Source organism: Mus caroli, unplaced genomic scaffold (genome assembly GCF_978045245.1).
Source record: "Mus caroli unplaced genomic scaffold, Mus_caroli_1 scaffold_9, whole genome shotgun sequence".
Taxonomy (NCBI): Eukaryota; Metazoa; Chordata; class Mammalia; order Rodentia; family Muridae; genus Mus; species Mus caroli.
In genome coordinates this window covers 90,359,750-90,377,291 of record NW_028227264.1, presented here as the reverse complement: position 1 = coordinate 90,377,291, position 17,542 = coordinate 90,359,750, and the positions used below count along the sequence as shown (strand labels likewise).

The 17,542-nt window shown below is 41.8% G+C and overlaps 1 protein-coding gene across 10 annotated transcripts in view; it reads right to left on the bottom strand.

Annotated features, from left to right (window-relative positions):
* The window catches only part of Anks1b (ankyrin repeat and sterile alpha motif domain containing 1B), a 1,085,844-nt gene that overhangs the window by 52,967 nt on the left and 1,015,335 nt on the right, over positions 1-17,542 (bottom strand). For 3 of the 10 annotated variants that reach the window (XM_085843084.1, XM_085843086.1, XM_085843087.1), the window contains exon 20: positions 4,913-4,987. The exons of 4 other annotated variants lie outside the window; for them this stretch is intronic. In XM_085843084.1, the coding sequence (XP_085699210.1) occupies positions 4,913-4,987 (75 nt within the window). The remainder of the gene's footprint in view (positions 1-4,912; positions 4,988-17,542) is intronic. 3 more of the 10 variants (XM_085843085.1, XM_085843090.1, XM_085843089.1) reach the window with 1 other exon arrangement.

The following is a 17,542-nucleotide window of genomic DNA, read 5'->3' as shown; positions in this document are numbered from 1 at the left end:
TTCAGCTCCTCCTGGGAACATGTGTCTAATGAGAACACCGCATGCCTTTGCTCTGTTCTCAGCCATTATCTGCATTTTTTCTAGTTGGTGGCTGGCTTGTATTGACTGCTCCACCTAGTCTCGGATGTCTTGACACTTATCACTTAAAACATAGCATAACATTTAAGAACTATAACGTTAACATTAACACTTCTCCCCCTGACTTTATGGCCCATTCCTGGCTCATTATAAAATTTTATCTTTATATGAATTATTTGTAAAAGTAATAATGGACTGCAATTAACTTCAAGATTAAGCTTTTCTCTGATTTTATATTTTTGACCTTTGCTTCTCTCTCTCTCTCTCTCTCTCTCAAATGTCTGACTTATTATTTCTCTAGTTTTATAAAGCTGGCTATGCATTGCCCTTAAAAACCCATGCAGATGTCAACCTGAATGCTCTGAGGAATTCCTTATTATTTTTAAGCTGAGCATAAGAACCTTTTATGACTCTGGAAGCGCGGCAGCTATGAGTTCTTCAAAGCTCTCCCCAAATCTAGCAAACATCCCTCAGTTTCCCCATTCGACTTCTCTCCCTCCCGTGTTCCCTTGAGAAAGCAACAATGACATAGCAAACAGGTGTTGTACACTTAAGTCACAGGTGATGCCGTTAACAGAACAACAGGAGTTTGCACGCAACTCTGTGAAATGATACAAAAGGAAGATTTGGGTGACATCGAAAGGTCCTCTGAACCAATGCTGACACGACAACTCAACCGAGCAATAGAACTTCACATGAGCCCTATTGTAGCTAGCTGAGGTATACCCTGGCAGAGCTTGGCAGGCAAAAGCTGGGGGTGCTACTGTAGGGGAAGGTCTGGGGATAAAGCTGGGGCAGGAGTGGGTGCGGTAATACTGGGGAGTGGGGATGCTCCACAGGTTAGTAGGTCAGGCATGCAGATCATGTACAGATTCATTCTCTCACTGTCAACTGGGTCACGTACTTTCATGTTTAAACATGACTATGGGTCTGGAGGTTTAAAGCAGAGCTGCAAGCCAAATGCTGGTCAAAACCTTTATGTCATCCAGAGGCATCGTAAAGGCCATTTTGGGGATCACAAACCCAAGCACCCTCTCTCTGTTGGTAATCACCAAGATCACTTGGTCGCCGTATGAAGAAATGCGTGGCACATTCCACGTAACTGTTTAGACAGCGCCATCAACTGCTCTCCTATGTTTCCATTTGGTCCAAAAGTCACAAACCACCTGCTTCGAATCCAGAGTGATTTGATAGCACCTCTGCTAGAAGTTACGGGGGAAGATAATTATAGGGGAGGGGAAAATAATCTTTACTTTATTTTCATTGTACTCTTGAAATGTTGCTCCAGTCCAAATATTTTAAAATTCACCACAGGAATTGAATCGACCTTTCTGGAAACAGACTCTGAGTTTTGTCATGCTTAGTGCTATTTCCAGAAACGTATTTTCAGAAAGCAAGGTGTTCTTTGGATTGAATTTATAAGAAAATATTTTTTTTTCTTCCTGGAAATTCAATATTCTCTCAAAAAAAAAAAAAGAAAGAAAAACCAAAACCACTCCCCCCAACACCTCGTATGTATGAGTATTTAGAGGAATTCTGATGCTCAGTGGCTGTTTTAGAGTTAATGTGAACCGAAGGACTCCAGTTGGATTTAGTATAATATCCTATAGATAAAGATGGAAATGACTTGGGTCAGTCAGTCAGTCATCAGTTGTTAACACAATACTTCTTAGTATTCCTCTGTCATTCATATGTATATTTATTTGTATGTATTTCGCTTTGTAAATATGTTTTGTAGTGGGTTTTTGGGGAGGGTGAGGGGGGAGTGTCTGTCTCATATAGGTTGTAAGCTCTCTGAGAGCAGGTCCCTGTCATCCCAGTCCATCCCACTATTAAATAGATGCATGATCGAAGCTGCTTAAAAAAAAAAAAAAGATGGGAATGACCTTGGCCTTGAGCTAGGATTCAGTGATGCTCCTTGGCTGCCAGGAAACACAAAAGAGTTCAGAGAACAAGGGTGCCTTAGGATGCAACACTCCTGAGGTAAAGCAGGAAGGAGCTTGGGAGGAGCTGGGCTGAGTATCTTTGTGCAGTAGCAGAAAAGACTGAAAAAATACAGGAGAATTTTTGCTGCACATATAAAATAATTTCAGTGGTGAATCCTTGGGTTAGCTCTTGAAGAGCTGGCTATAGATTCATACAGAGAATATCTGTCTTTGTTCAGGCCAGTGTCTTAAGTTAAATCGGATAATTTTACAGTTTAAAATTCTAACTAAAAATTAATCATAATTAAAAAAAAAATCAAACAGACCTAAGAAGTCTTTTGAAATGGCTACAGTGAAAACTCTTTTTAAATGAGAAATAGCCTAACCTTGGAAACAATGATGCAATGATGATAGCTGATCAGAATAACAAAGAAGGAGGAAAAGTTCCACTTCGACATTTGACGGAATTAAAATTGTTTCTTTAGAGGGCTTCCTCAGGTAATTACAGAAGATACACTAAGACGAGCCAAATAACTTTTAATAAGTGTCTTTGAGCTCTTTCTTTGGCCCTTAGAATACTTAGAAAAAGCTCTCTAGGTTGATGATCTTAATATGCTAACAATTTAGTCATGGCTTAAAACTTCATTTACTTGGTACCTGCTATATGTTTATACACACATGTAAAATATACAAATATGTAAAATGCTAGGTGCCTATTATATATATATATATATATATATATATATATATATATATATTAAGGCATTTTATGTTTCATTGTAAAATAAATACAATGAAGGGTATCCATTAAGCAAGAGAAAATATACATCACCAATTAGCACTTTAACTAAAAATTCAACCTTGTAATATTATAGAAAAATATAATTTGATATTAGAGTTTCAAATGGAGCAGATTCTCTCCAGTAGGCATCTCTCAAACCCCAACCATTAATTCATACTCTGGATGAGTTTGAAGGACTAATAATTTAGACAATAAATATAATAATGCAATTAAACTAAACTTAATTTTATACCACTAACTGAAAAATATAATACCAGTAAATGTACTTAGTTATGTAAAATTCACAGACTCCTCTCAGTAGATTTTATTAGAGCAATGACTCAGAAATGTAACTTTTGGATTCTGTGCTATTTTACAAGTTAGTACAACCTGACATCTAGGGAAAGTTCTAAGAGAGACCACTTCACGTAGCAAAAACGAACATTTCATATTCTGCATGTCCTGACAATACAGTGGGGAAGTGTTTTCTTATTTTTAATTTTCTTCTAAGCAAAAGGTCTCCCAGGGATATTAGCAAATGATTAAAGGCCTTGATTATGACATAGCTTTCTAACATTAATAGAGAGGGAGGATATTTTCTGAGCCTTGTATAATTCTTTTTTTTTAATTTAAAATTGAGACTTAATTGATGTTTTTTTTTTCCTTTTAAATAGAAGCTTTTAAATCTTTTCTGCTTGGAACTATTCCCACCTACCTGCTTATAAATTTAGATTTGGATATTCACAAACATTATTCTCTATTTCCTCTGAACATCTAATGGAAAACTAACAGGATCTCAAGGGACCATTGGTACTTTGGGGTCTAACTTTCTGACGGGCTTCAGAGAAGGGCTACCCAAGCATATGTAAGTGATGATATTTACCTCCTGCAGTCATTAGGGCTGTCCAGCGTGCCACAGAGAGTTCTATTCTTGTGAACAATACGTACGTGCGTCATCTGGGGATGATCATTGGGAGGGTCTCTTACCAACGTTCATGTGTGGGGGAAGCCTGCTGCAGAAAACCACTGCAGTAGTTGGTTGGAAAGGTCTTCAAGAGCTACCAACAGTGCCCTTGTTGTGTGGTTGTTTCTGCTGAATGTGTGCTACTGAGGAGGAGCAGAGATGGCCACTGCTGAACACTTAGAAGCTGATGTTAGCACTGTGTGCTTGGGAGGACTTCCGGGTCACAGAGTACCAGGACAGGCGATGCTTAGATGGTGGTTCTCAAGAACCGGAAGTCCCATGCACAGGGAGATGAATGTGCCTATAATGACACCCTCCCCCCACCAGAGGGCCTTTGCATGCCACCCCAAGAACTTTCAGTGATTCTCAACCGAATGTCTCAAGCTTCCAGACAACAGGCTAGACAATGGAGAAAAAGTTTCAAGGGATGTGAAGGTAGGATTGTATTTTAAAGTATAAACTTAAAAATCTATGCCAGAATGTTTACATTCCAAATAAATTTTTTCCCTAACATATGCAAATGTGAGACATGACTATTTGAATCTTAAGCAGCTCATAATAAAATAGGTCATAATTTCGCATGCATTGTAAAGATCAATTCAGTACGGGCAAGTGCAAAAAGGCTGAGAACCACCTTAAAGCTGTGAGAGTGCTCCCCCACCCCCCTACCCTGACCCCTTCCGTTCTTCTCCCCTGACATTTGCATCAATTGCAGGGCATCTCATGCAAGTCAAGTATTTCTCATAAATAAAGTGCATGTATCCTTAAGAATTACCAGACACAAAGGGTTGAATAGATCGTGGACACAAAGTACACAATGGGGAGAATGGCACTGATATATACATGTTTCTCTATGTATCAATTTACCCTTTGTCCTTTTCCTTATAAGAGCAAGTTAGGACAGACACCTGGAAGCCAAAACTCAGACAGGACAGGTTGTAACTGTATTTCCAGACCAAGTATGTTTCTGGTTTTAGGACAGCTGTTTACACATCACCTAGTCACAAAGCACATGAAGTGTAAGAGACAAAGCACCTCAGAAGCCACCAGACATTACAAAGTTTTCGCATTGCTGGGACATAGTACCTCGGGAGAGTGACACGACACTGCGACACACTACAAAGCGCAAGTTCAGGAAGAGAAAACAACCATTCGTAGCCTTACATTATGAACCTGATGGATCGCTGAGAAAGGAAATCCAGCGTTCTGATTGGTCCAGATTTCACAGACAGACGACTGCTGGTATAAACAGAAAACTATCTTATCTTGTCAATATTTAAAACATGGCAGCTACCAATGTATCCCGGGGGAGGGAGGGAGAAAACAGCAGAATAAAAGAATCACATTTCTTTAAAAAAAAATTAAAAGAATGTGTAGGGTATTCAAGGTTTAATAATTGACTTCCAGGTCATTCCTTTTTGTTTAAAAGTATCTTGGGTTGGCTGCAGGTGGGGTGGGAGGGAGTGAGGGGTGGTGGTGGTGGTGGGGACCATTTATGTATTAGTGCTATATCAAGGGAAATTAGAAATAACTTCACAGCGCAGGAAAAGGAAAACTATTTTTACTTTTGCCATAAAGAAAAGCAGCATCTCCCCTCTTCATATAGTGTTATTTTCCAAAACTAAATATTTCATTGAAAGATGGAGAAGGCATCTTTAAAACCAGTCAAACATCTGGATTTTCTCATCTTCAATGGTCAAGAACAAACACTCCAAATCCTGATGCTTGTGCCTCCAGGGATCTCTAGGGTGGAACTCTGCGGCTGATAACCCACAGGGGCCAGGTCCTATGTAGCAGAGGGTATGCTGGAGGATCCCCTGCACTGAGGCCAGGGAAACCCAGCAGCCTTTATGGGTGCAGTGACCCAGCATCTTTACTGGGCTCGCCACCACACCAGCAGACTGTAAAGTGTGTTCAGCCAACCAACACCTTCTCAAGGTGCCACATGTAACCTGTGGTGCTAGGGACCCATTTTTTTCAGAGTTTTTTTTTTTTTTTTTTTTAATGAATGTTGTCGCCATAAAAGACACTGTGATGGGGTACTCGGACTTGGGAGGTCCAGGTAGAGTGTTTGCTGAGCTACATAGAAAAACTGTCAAACACCAGCGCTCCCTCCCCCACCACATAAAATCCAAACACTGGAATTGAATAATGGGTCTGGACTCACTTAGCAAGTCCTGTGTGTCCCCAGAAACCCCAGAGGATCTGATGAAGATCACTGCAGGGAGGGAACCCATATATCCACAATGTGCCTTAGAAACCCACTGAGGGGCAATTTCAGCCATAAACAAATTATGGAAGCAGGCTTGACCCTGATTAAAAGTTTACTCTGCTGCCATCTTCCTAGAGACGCTCACCAGATGTTAGCACCTCTGTCCAGGAAGGATGCTTCTCTACCATACTTGTGCATTTGCTTTCTAGTCCTCCACTGTCTGCCCCATGTAAGGAAGACAGACTGCGGATACCCAGCATTCTGTAAGGAAGTTATACCCCTGGGGTCTGGCCATCTCCCATTTATTGGCCTCTACTTGAAACTTCAAGTCATTTTCTTTACAAGAAGGTCTTCCAAAAATTCATTCTCTAGCAAGTCAAGTCTTGGGGCCACCCGTGCTACCTTCCCTGTCCCTAATAACTTCTTTCTGATTTAAATACACAGTGTCCTTCGGTATCTATTGGGGAGTGCTTCTAGGACACAACTTATATACACCTTCCTGTACATCACAAAGAATATAACACATAGGTATTATAGTATACTGTCTGGGGAAACGTGTCAATATCATGCAGCATGTTCAGATGTTTGACCTGCTGTTATTTGCATCTATGGATGCAGAAAGAAAGGGCATGGAGGACCTCCTGTACTGAGTCTAAGCCAGTTTGGATCACCATCTTTACTGGCACTAAACATATTCATAAGATTCCCTCAGCCCAGTTAGCCCTCTCACCTAGATTCCCGAGTAAATTCCATCACGAGAATCAAAGCTCCTAGCTTTTGCATATACTTCCAACAGTACCAGGAGCCAACAGGCCACCCATCACCTGACAGAGGAAGATGCCAGCACTCAGAGGGACTAAATTCTAAATGACTTACTGAGGTCCCCTGCGGTGGACACAGATAATAGTTTTTGAGATGGTTAGGAGGAAGGCAGGGCTACAGGTACTTCACCAAAAGGCAGAGAACCTAGTGAGAGGGACTTGGATTTTTGAGGCTGCTTCACTGAACAGTCTCAACTCCGTAACTGTCTGAACGCCTAAAAGTTTGATTGTTTCCCTATCATTAGTTCTGAATAAACCAGGCACGAGAGCACTAAATATTTTAGGTAGATGGCATAACTTCTTGGTCATTTTGAGTCACATGGAATTCCTTTCATATAAAATACTATCTCATTGCCGATTCTGACTTTCCCCCCTTCCTCGGCATGGGCTAGCCTTGGAATGTAGGACACTAGAAGTAGAAAGATAGGTGGGGTGTACTCGATCTTCTTCTAGGAGGAAGGGGTGGGCAGTGTGGTTTCTCTTGGCGTGTCATCTCTGCGTTTAGTTAGGAGGAAGACTCGAGAAAATGATATAATGACAAGCAGGGGAGGGGCTCAGCCACCCTGCTCTCTTTCAACACCCCTGGGACTCACATGGCAATGTATACATCCCTGTCACACAGGAAAAGAGGACACAGACTTTTGGGCTGCTGTTCTCAAGTCTCCACTGGGATTCTTAGGCTCTGTCTGCTCTCTTAGGCTCGTAGGTGTTTCAAGCATCTAAATCTATGTCAGGGAAGAGGTGCCAGCTCTCCCTCTTGGCCAACACTCCAAATCCTGATGTACATTTTCCCTGAGACCCTTTTCAGTCCTAGCTAGGAGATCATAAGGGCATACTGTCCTGTAGTCCAAAGGAATGGAGGAAGGGCCTTTGCCCTTTCCTCAGGGGCTCAGGTCTTTGGCTTTCCCTAGACCTGATGATTCTCTGGCCAGAAACAGGCCCGGGCATTAGGAGGACATGCCTCGGTGACTTTGTATTAGCAGCTTTTCTTTAGAGAATGAGGTATTCCGTATCTGTAGGGCAAGGCCCACGCAGTACACTGCTACCTGACATATCTTCCAACTACAATACTACCAGAGCTAAGCAAGGCCCAGGGCACCCTATGTAACACTTATTTTTACAAATGTATTCTCTCAATAGAGGGAGACAACCCCTCACCTCTTCCGCATATACACTGAAGAGTTCCTACATGTCTCTGCCTATAGCAGCTGCCACAATATCCAGTTTGCATTGATAAGCAGTCTTAAAGGCAGGAGGAGTAAAAACTTCAAAATTCCTTATAGTTGTATGAGTCACTAGGGATGGTAAAAAGTCTGATTTTAAAACATGGTTTAAATGAAAGGAGGTTAATTAGATTTTTAGTTAGGAAGGTTTTTTTTTTTTTTTTTTTTTTTTACAAAAAAAAAAAAAAATAGACGATAGATACATTCCAGGTAGACAAGCTGTTGTGTCAGCAGTACATAATTTGCCAGACAGAACTGCCAGCCAGTTCAGGAGGGTAACCTTGTACAGATGTATTCTTAACATGAGATGGCCCTTCTCCTAGACACAGGGCCATGAGGTTTAATGGAGGTAAGCCTTGACTATGGAAAGTCATTCCATCTATGAAGACACTATTGTAGCATACAAGTGCTAGGATATAAAAGCTTTGAGAAAGAAAAAAAAAACCTAGTGATAACATTTTATCTCCAGTGGAAGGTATACTAGAAGAAAATTGATGACTTGAAATTTGTTTTTTTTTTTTAATTTTTTTTTTAAATTATGGGTTCATGTGTGGGCTTGTGCATGTGAGCACGGAGCCTACAAAGGCCAGAAGAAAGCATCAGCTCCCCTGGATTTAGAGTCACAGGCAGTTGTGAGCCATTTGACATGGGTACTGGGAACTTACATGGGTCCTCTGTCAGAGCCCTACATGCTTTTAACCACTGAGCCATTTCTCCAGCCCCTACAACTAAGTATTAATGAACCTTTAGAATTTCTCTATTTGCAAAAAGAAGTTCTAGTCACTTTACGCTAAATGGGAGAGGGAATTTTTTTTTTCACTGCTAAATTTCCAGAGGCCTAGAACACAAAAGGCTTGCCATATGTATATGGAATCTATAGGAGTTCTTGGTAAATGGTAATGTACTACAGAACCAGTCAGCACTGTAATTCCTTACCATTTGCCTTGGTCTACTTCATTCCTGCCGTTTGTACCATCAGTAAACCAGAGATTAACTGAGAGAGTTCTTGCTAGAAGAATCCTCAGTTCTTCCTAATGGAAACTTGACAAAAGGCTGCCAGCTTTGCCGGAGAAGAAGAAATGCTTGTCACATCACCTGTGTTAGAGGGCTCTTGTGGAGCTTGGGGGCTGTTGTGCAGAACATGGCCCCTCACTCCCTGGCTGTTTCGTTTGCTTCCCAGTGTTTCCCCTAAACTCCTGTCCACATAGCCCTTGAAAGCTAGTTTAGTTTATCTGAGCTGGGATTACTATGAAATCCAAATAAGTGGGGGTTTAACTAGAGATATGGTAGGCTTTCTTTTTCTTTTAATATTTATTTATTTGTACAAGTGTGGCGGTCAGAGGACAACTCATAGATTTTGGAGATCCAAGTCAGGTCTTCAGGTTTGGTGCCCAGGGCCTTTACCCTCTGAGCCATCTTGCCCATCCCACTGCAGTCTTAAAATTGTCATGACATCAATAACATAATTTTACTTATTTGATGATTAACACCCATCAGAAGGGATATAATTAGACTGGGAATGATGGTGCATGCTACTTCAATCCCAGCAGTGCTCATGAGGTAGAGGTAAGTTTGAGGCCAGCCTGGTTTACATAGGGAGTTAGGGCCTTCTAGAGACCCTGTTTCAAAAAAATTGAAGAGAAAGAGAGAGGGAGAGAGGGAGAGAAAGAGAGAGGGAGAGAAAGAGAGAGGGAGGGGGAGAAAGAGAGAGATGAAGAAGAGAGGGAGAGAGAGAGAGGAAGAAGGAGGAAAAGGAGGAAGAAGAAGAGGAGGAGAAGGCACATAATTTTCTCTTGGTTCAGAACTTTCTCTTGACTCCAACATGTGTCCTTAAAGCACTCCTCTAGATTGTTACCATGCTGTACCTTGGGTCACCCTTCAGAAAATATCAGCACAACACAATTGAATTCACATCTAGTCACAAAACAGAAGGGATTCTGCCAATCACCAAAGTTTTCTTCCTAGAGATGGCTTTCTTCTCTACTCAACTGATAGCAGTCTAGTGGTTTGCAGTAAATTATCTCTCTCATCTTCCATTAGGCCTTCCCTACTGAAATATTTTTTTGGGGAAAAAAAGAGCTCAAAATCTTCTATTACAGAGCAGAGCACTCCTTTTTTACACAGCACAATTTTCTGAGGCCAGCTCAATTTCTTGTTCTTCAAGTCAAGTCTCCACCTGAGGCTTCTTTACTGAAACCAAAAGAATTTTCCAGTTTACTTGACCTACTTGACGTGTTTATCTCCTTTTCTATTTCCTATCCTCTTCTTGTTCCTATTAGCTGGCCATCCCTGGACCACTGGAGTCTGGACTCCTCTATCCTTTATGGTTCTCCTCGGAGGTCATTCCTGGTCCTAACGACCACGTTTGTATCTTCAGTGCAGACCTCTCTCTAATGGCTATTCCTGATTGTCAACTTGACTATATCTGGAATGAACTACAATCCAGAATTGGATGGCTCACCTATGATCCAGATTTTGAGGCATGGTGCAGACAGAGCTGAGAGTTCTACATCTTCGTCCGAAGACTGCTAGTGGAAGACTTAACTTCCAGGCAGTTAGGGTGAGGGTGGTAAAGCCCACACCCATAATGACACACCTACTCCAACAAGGCCACACCTTCTAATAGGGCCACTCCCTGGGCCGAGCATATACAAACCATCACACACATACTCTCTCTCAGAATGCCACACTTGGATATCCAGCAGCTGACTTGACACCTCTACTTACTCAGTTGGCATTTCAACCTGAGACACCCCAACCCATGCTTTCCATCAGCCAGAGGCAGCCCCTTCTTCTTAGTCCTTTTTTCATTTTCTGTCTAGCCACAAATCCTCCTGTACTTTCTAACTGAGCTCTCACTACCTGAGGTCAGCCCTACCTCCTTCACCTGATCATCCCTTTACATCCTAACTAGTAGCTTCATTACTTCATTCCTTCACTACTTCCATACTTCATTACTTCCTTTATTACTTCTACCATTGTCCTCTTAGTGTAGATTCATGGCACAGGAGCGCAAATGACCCATTTAAAATGACAAGCCCAGGCTGTGACCCTCAGCTTGCCGTATCTGAGAAGAAAATCAAAAGTCTTCACAGTGGCCTCTAATTCTCAATCTTCTGACCCCCACACCTCTCATTTCTGCTCCTCTCCTGTCCCCTCCTCCAGCTCATTCTGCTTTAAGCAGCAACACAGACACTTGCTTTAAAGAGTCTGCCTGTGCCCCTCTGCTGTAAGAGATCCTCTTCGTTCACGTGTGCCAGGGCTGGCTCCCTTGTACCCTGAATTCGCCTCCAATGGCTCAGACTCGGAAAGGCATTCTCTGAGCTCCGAAGCATTTTCTGTCCCATTCAGGGAGACTATATTTCCCACATTGCCAAATCATTGTTCTTTCAATCTGAAGTGTCAGGTCTGGGGAAAGTTTAGAGCATATGAAACTATCTCCCTGGTACTCTGACACTCATCCAAAAGATAGCTGTGGGTCATCTGAGGCATGCAAGGACAGGGGCAGGGACCAGCCTTGCTTTTGATTGATGTTTATGGAGGGATGGTTGCTATGGGCATAATCCTTTCCATGGTCACCTTCAGAGGGAGCAGTCACCTGGGGTAGAGAATCTGATGGTGGGTCTCCCATAGAGCAGGGTGTTGACAGCTCCATCTACACAGCCCTTCCAATTAGGCTCTGCAAGCCTTCAGGGAAGGCTGCTGATATGGCATAGTTAGTTTAATAAGGAAACTTCTGTGAACACAGCCCTCCAGTCAGATTCTATATGTGATGAAAATTTCTGTCTTATCTTAGACCTGAAAAGAAAAAAGGACTTTCTCTTGTTTTTTTTTTTTTCTTTTGCTGGTATAATACTTTCACACTTGAGGGTGTTCAGAGATTGGCCAGGAAGACATATGAAGGGTTCAGAAGGAAAGCAACAGTGAAATCTATTCCTTCTCCCGGGTGACAATGCTCTTAAAGCAAGACAAAACAGGTTCAAAGGCAGAAGCAGAAAAAAAAAAAAAAAAAAAAAAAGAGGAGGCTCTACCAGAGGAAGCCTTGGCCTTAGCCAGTGATCGTGGCAGCTCCTTGAGCAGCTTGCTTAGACCTGTGCCAAACAAGCCCAGCCCAGCCGAGCCTCCTGTGCAGGCTTCCCTGCAGCAGCCATACCTCTCTGGCTCCTGCTTCTGTGTGTGTACTAACTGGATCCTGCCTGGATGCTGTGGGTCAGTACCCAGTCACTTCTGTCCATCTGCCCTAGACTGAGATGATCCTTCTGTGTGAGCTGTGAGATGAACACTGGTCACCCTCACAGCTGGACCCGACTTTCACTCTTCCCAGCAGCCTCACGTTCGGGGTTTCCATGTATTTCTAGCTTCAGGAGTGGCTACATTGCTGATCCTCTTTACCAAAGTTATGGATGAGCATTTTTTATTTGCAGGGAGCGAAAGAGTCAAGAAAACTTGACCTCCCTTCCTTTACCCTCTTCTCAAGAGCCACCTTTCCAAAACTTCATGCCCATGACCTTCCCGTTAGGTCGATGGGGAAGATTCTTGGAAGGGAAGAATCAGGCCAACTGGTATTTCCCTGGTAACATCTGTATGTGGGACCCAGTGTTGCAGGTGTAGCATTATAAGGGTTAGCAAACTCGAGAGGAAGCAAATGGTGTGTTTTCACTGGAATGGACAAGCTCTGGTACTGTGTACTCAGGTATTTGCCCAAAACTCTCCATCCCCTCCCCCTTCTTCCCTCTGCCTTGTTAACTCTGATCCTGGTTCCAACAGCACATTAAATAATCTTTCAGTGTGGCAGAGGATGATAGGCTTCAGGTATTGCTATCACCTATTGGTTGATAGAATGACATGACAGTTGTAGCTGTCCTTGGCGTGACACACTTATTTGTAAAATCTCTTTGCAGGAGAAAAACAGAGGGGGATTAAAAACAAAACAAAACAAAAACCAGGAAGCTGTCTGTGTGCTCAGCGTGCAGCTCTCTAGATCTCTCTGGAGTTCTCTCTGCTGCTGTGAATTTAAGACAATTGGGATCACGCTGTTTGTAGCAACAGGGCTGTTGTATGTAGTCTACCTCAAAGCCGAAATGCCATCTCTACTGAACAAATGTGTTTCAGAGTAGCAGTGAGCAGAAATATTAACAACTTGCTCAGAAAAGCAACCATCAACTCTTTATCATAGCAGAGACTGCTGCTGCAAAAGAAAGTGGATTTTTGCAAAGTAATGTTTTTTTCTCCTGCCAGTAATGCCTCTCCAACATATACATTACAGTCCTTCCTTGCAGACCGAGGCCGTCATTCTCTTTATTTCAGCTCATTTGTTAACTATATGTTCAGCATTCATTTCTTGCTTCTGGTTAAAAAGAAGCACTGGACAGGGCCATTTGTCAGAGACTATTTTCTGAGATTCCACTGTGTCCTCATTTCATCTTCACGGAGAATCTGGGAACAAACAAGAGCTAGCTGAACCCTCAATCACCCTGAATGATGTCAATTTAGGAGGGGTCTGGTAGGAAGCTACAGCTTCCCCTCAGCTGGACTTTGTACAAGGCTTCACTTGATTCATTGGTAGACGACCTAAGAGCTATGCTTTCTTTCCACTTCAGTTTAGCACAGTACACAATTGGGAAGGAGCATGCTGATGTACCTAGTCCAAACCAAGTTCCATGAATGCTTCAATAGTCTAGGGTCACTGACAAAGAACTTGATAGGAAACAATATGAATGAAAAAACAAACAAACAAACAAACAAACAAACCAAAGCCCAGCACTGTTCTGGGCTGAGAAGGGAGGTGTGGCGCATGTGAATTGCGAGTGTCTGGGAACACGACAGGAAAAGCTCAGAAGAACTTATGGTACACTAATGGTGTTCACCATGAAGATGCAGATGTGGCCAAAGCTGAGGAGCCAGGCTGCTGTGTGGCTCCCATCCTGCTTATCAGAAGGACACAGGCAAGGAAGTAGATACGGCTAATAGAGAAAGGGGAAGGCATCCAATTGCCTTTTATCCTAATACCTTGTATACAGGACACAGATATCAATCAGGCACAGTACTGATCTCACAAATACCTTATAAGTGGAAATGTAATTTGATATTTTTGAAACATGTCATTCATAAAGATGTTGACATGCTCAATGTATTTAAGAATGGTTATGCATCATAAATCTTTTCTGGGGGGGGGCAGGGCTAGCTTATAACATGAGGAGGAACTGCTTGCATTCATAAGAAATACGATTCCCACATCATTGGAGAGGTTTGGGCTTACAAGCTGGAAAATAGATATAGTTTTGTAAAACAGCCAAATTCTGTGCATTTATTCTCTTGCCGTTGAAAAGGCAGGATGAAGAAGAAAATTAGAAATAATAAGATATTTGAAGATGATCCAGATGCATAGCTTTAGAGTCTCTGAAATGGTTTGACAAATAAGACTCTATTTGTACTCCAAAGCAATGATGTGTGCTACGCATTCGTTACATCAGTCGAGAGAACTAAGGAGCTGGTTCAAGTTGACAGAAGTGGGCTTATTTTTTTAGGGTTCACTTCTTTACTTCAAATTTGGGAGTCTAAAAGCTCATCAAATTAATCATGAAGACTGACATCAATGCCCTTATAATGTAACTAATTTCTAATGGACATTGGCAGGATTGGAAAGGTCAAGCAGGTTTATCCAGTTGGCGATTGTGGCTATTTCTGTCTGCTTAGAAATGAGTCCTGTTTCCTACTAGTGGAGTCTGACTGTCCATGCTGAGAGTCCCTTTCCTGCCCCAGCACACATAGAAAAGGACACACATACCTCTACCTCTGTGGTTGGCTTAGAGAGAGACAATTGATGCAAACCAGGCTGATCTGAACTGATTGGACTCAAACCACACTTTCAAGATGGAAGGATTAGCTCTCTTTGATGTAGGATCAAACTTTTGAGGAACTGGTCATGAAACTCCCTACCTGTGGGGTAAGCCTATTAGGGAAAAGGAGCCAACCGGAAGGAGCATAGGGGGCCTCAGGGAAAGGATCTCGGGGTTGGTCAGCAAGCCTACAAAATCCACAAGGTCAGTTCCACCGAGATAGTGTTTTCAAATATTGTCCTGTTTCTTTATTCAGAAAATAGAATCTCTTCAACTGACTTTGAAAGAGAAAAAGAAAGCTTATGGTCTGGTTTTAATTGGCAACAATCACTTGAGTAAATAGCAGTATGTGGAAGGAAGGTGGAAACACCAGAGCTTAATGATCCTGGCTTTAGACCACCTGGCTATAAACACCTGGTTATAAACACCTGGCTATAAACACCTGGTTATAAACACCTGGCTATAAACACCTGGCTAGAAGACCACCTGGCTAGAAGACCACCTGGACTTTACAGCAATGTGACTCAGTACAGCCCTTTCAACATTAGCCATCGTGAGATGTTTTGTTGCTGTTGTTACTCATATGTATCCAGAGAGTCCTCAGTGACATGGAACTTCAGTCATGTACTAACAGAATTAACTAAGAGGTATGCACCACCAGCCCTATTTCCTCTATATTGAAAAAAAAAACCAACGCCAACCTTCTTTTCTTTATTTTTATCACTAGAAGAAGAAAAGGAGGAGGGAGAAGAGAATGATAGAATTCTCCTACCCTTTAAAATTGAGCAAGGTCAGATTATAACAGCTGAAACTCTGACCCATGGACTCAAGAACTGGACTGAATATAATGAGGAACATTCCAAAAAATTTAACAAGTAGAAAAATAGCCTGGTGTGTGTCTTTGAGAGCAAGCTGCTCAATGTCAGCAAGCCCGAGGCACTATGAAAACCACAAGGTCAGTTCCACTGAACCAGGGTTTTCAAATATTGTCCTATTTCTCTATTCCGTTGAAAATAGAATCTTTTCTATTGACTTAAAAGGAAAAAAAAAAAGGTTTTAATTTCTCCAGAAAAATAATTGGAGGGATTTAGGTCTGACTAAAGCCTGTCAGGACAAACTCCAGGCATCCCATTTGCTTCTTTGATGAACTTGCTGAGGACAAAAGACTCCAGATGTATAATAGAAGGGCGAACCTCAAAAGGCGACTCTCCCCCCGTTTTTTTTTTTCTGATTATGTAAGGACCAATATGGGGATACAAAAGACACTAACCATATGAGCATTTTTAAGCCCAAAGTTGTCGGAGCTAAAAAAAAAAAAAAAAGGTATATTTTGAGAAGAGGCAATGGATTGACTAAGTTAATAAAGGGAGTGCACAGCACTTCAAGTTTAAGTCCGAGTCTGAAAGCACCGTTTTCTCCTTGTGCTTGGTGTGAGCCCTTCAGCAGCAGGAGTGGTCGGTTTGGCTTCTCAGCTCATGGAGAGTGGCAGCATCTCAAACCGTCTTGGAAGCTGAGGTGTCAGCTTTTCAACTTGGCAAGCTGTGAGGGAGGAAGCTCTTGATGTCAGAGAGTCCATTCTCAGCCTTGTCGGTGACACATTATCTGTCTGTGCTTCAGTGTGAGGAGGTCCACTAATTTTCTAATGCTACAACCCTTTAACACAGTTCCTTATGTTATGGTGACCCCTAACCATAAAATTATTCTTGTTGCTACTTCATAACTGTAACTTTGTGACTGTTAGGAATCATAACATAAATATCTGCTGGGCAAGATACCTGATACGTGACCCCTGTTAAAGAATCCTCAGTCAACCCTCAAGCAGTTGTGACCCACAGGTTGAGAACCACTGCTCTAGACTATGGAAGAAAAATTTGAAACCATGGACAGGGAAAAACCTTTATATTTAGGAGCTCTCTGAGGAAAATCTAAAAACAAATCGCTAACCAATGGACATTAGAAAGTATATGATGTAATACAGTAATAAAAACTGTTTCTTCCAACACAGCTATTATTTTTCTGAAGGCTCATACTGTAGACTTCGAAAAATGCTGAGCACTGGATAGAACATCTAGGAAAAAAAAAAACAGTTTTTTTTTTTTCTCTCAGGAGAAATAGGATAGGGTAAATAAATGATAAGCTTTCGTCTTTTTTAGAAAAGGGTAAGTGTTCTGGGGAACACCTGTACTTCTCTAGTTAGTTTATGTACTGCTCCAGTGCCATGCCTGCCTGCCTGCTGCCATGTTCCCTGCCATGATGGTCATCAGCTAACCATCTGAAGCTGAATGTCCCAAATAACCTTTCTTCTATAAGTTGCTTTGTCACAGTGATAAAAAGTAACTAAGACTATGTATGTATGTACGTATGTATCTATATATGTATGTATCTATCATATATTATCTATTTATCTATCATCTACCTACCTACTTACCTACCCATCCATCCATCCATCATCCATCATCAATCATGTGTCCACCTATCCAGCCTTAATATTTCTGCACACATTATCTGACACACAGGCATTGTTCACATCTTGAAGCCAAGTAAATTAAAGTTCAGAAATACAAAATGACTTGGTTCAAGTTGCATAGGCAGAAAGAAATCAACTCAGAACCCCAACTGAAGAAACTATGAAAAAAAAACCCCAGCTTCCTTATTTGAAGAATCACCCAGTCAAGAATTTCTGGGTACAGAGTAATTCC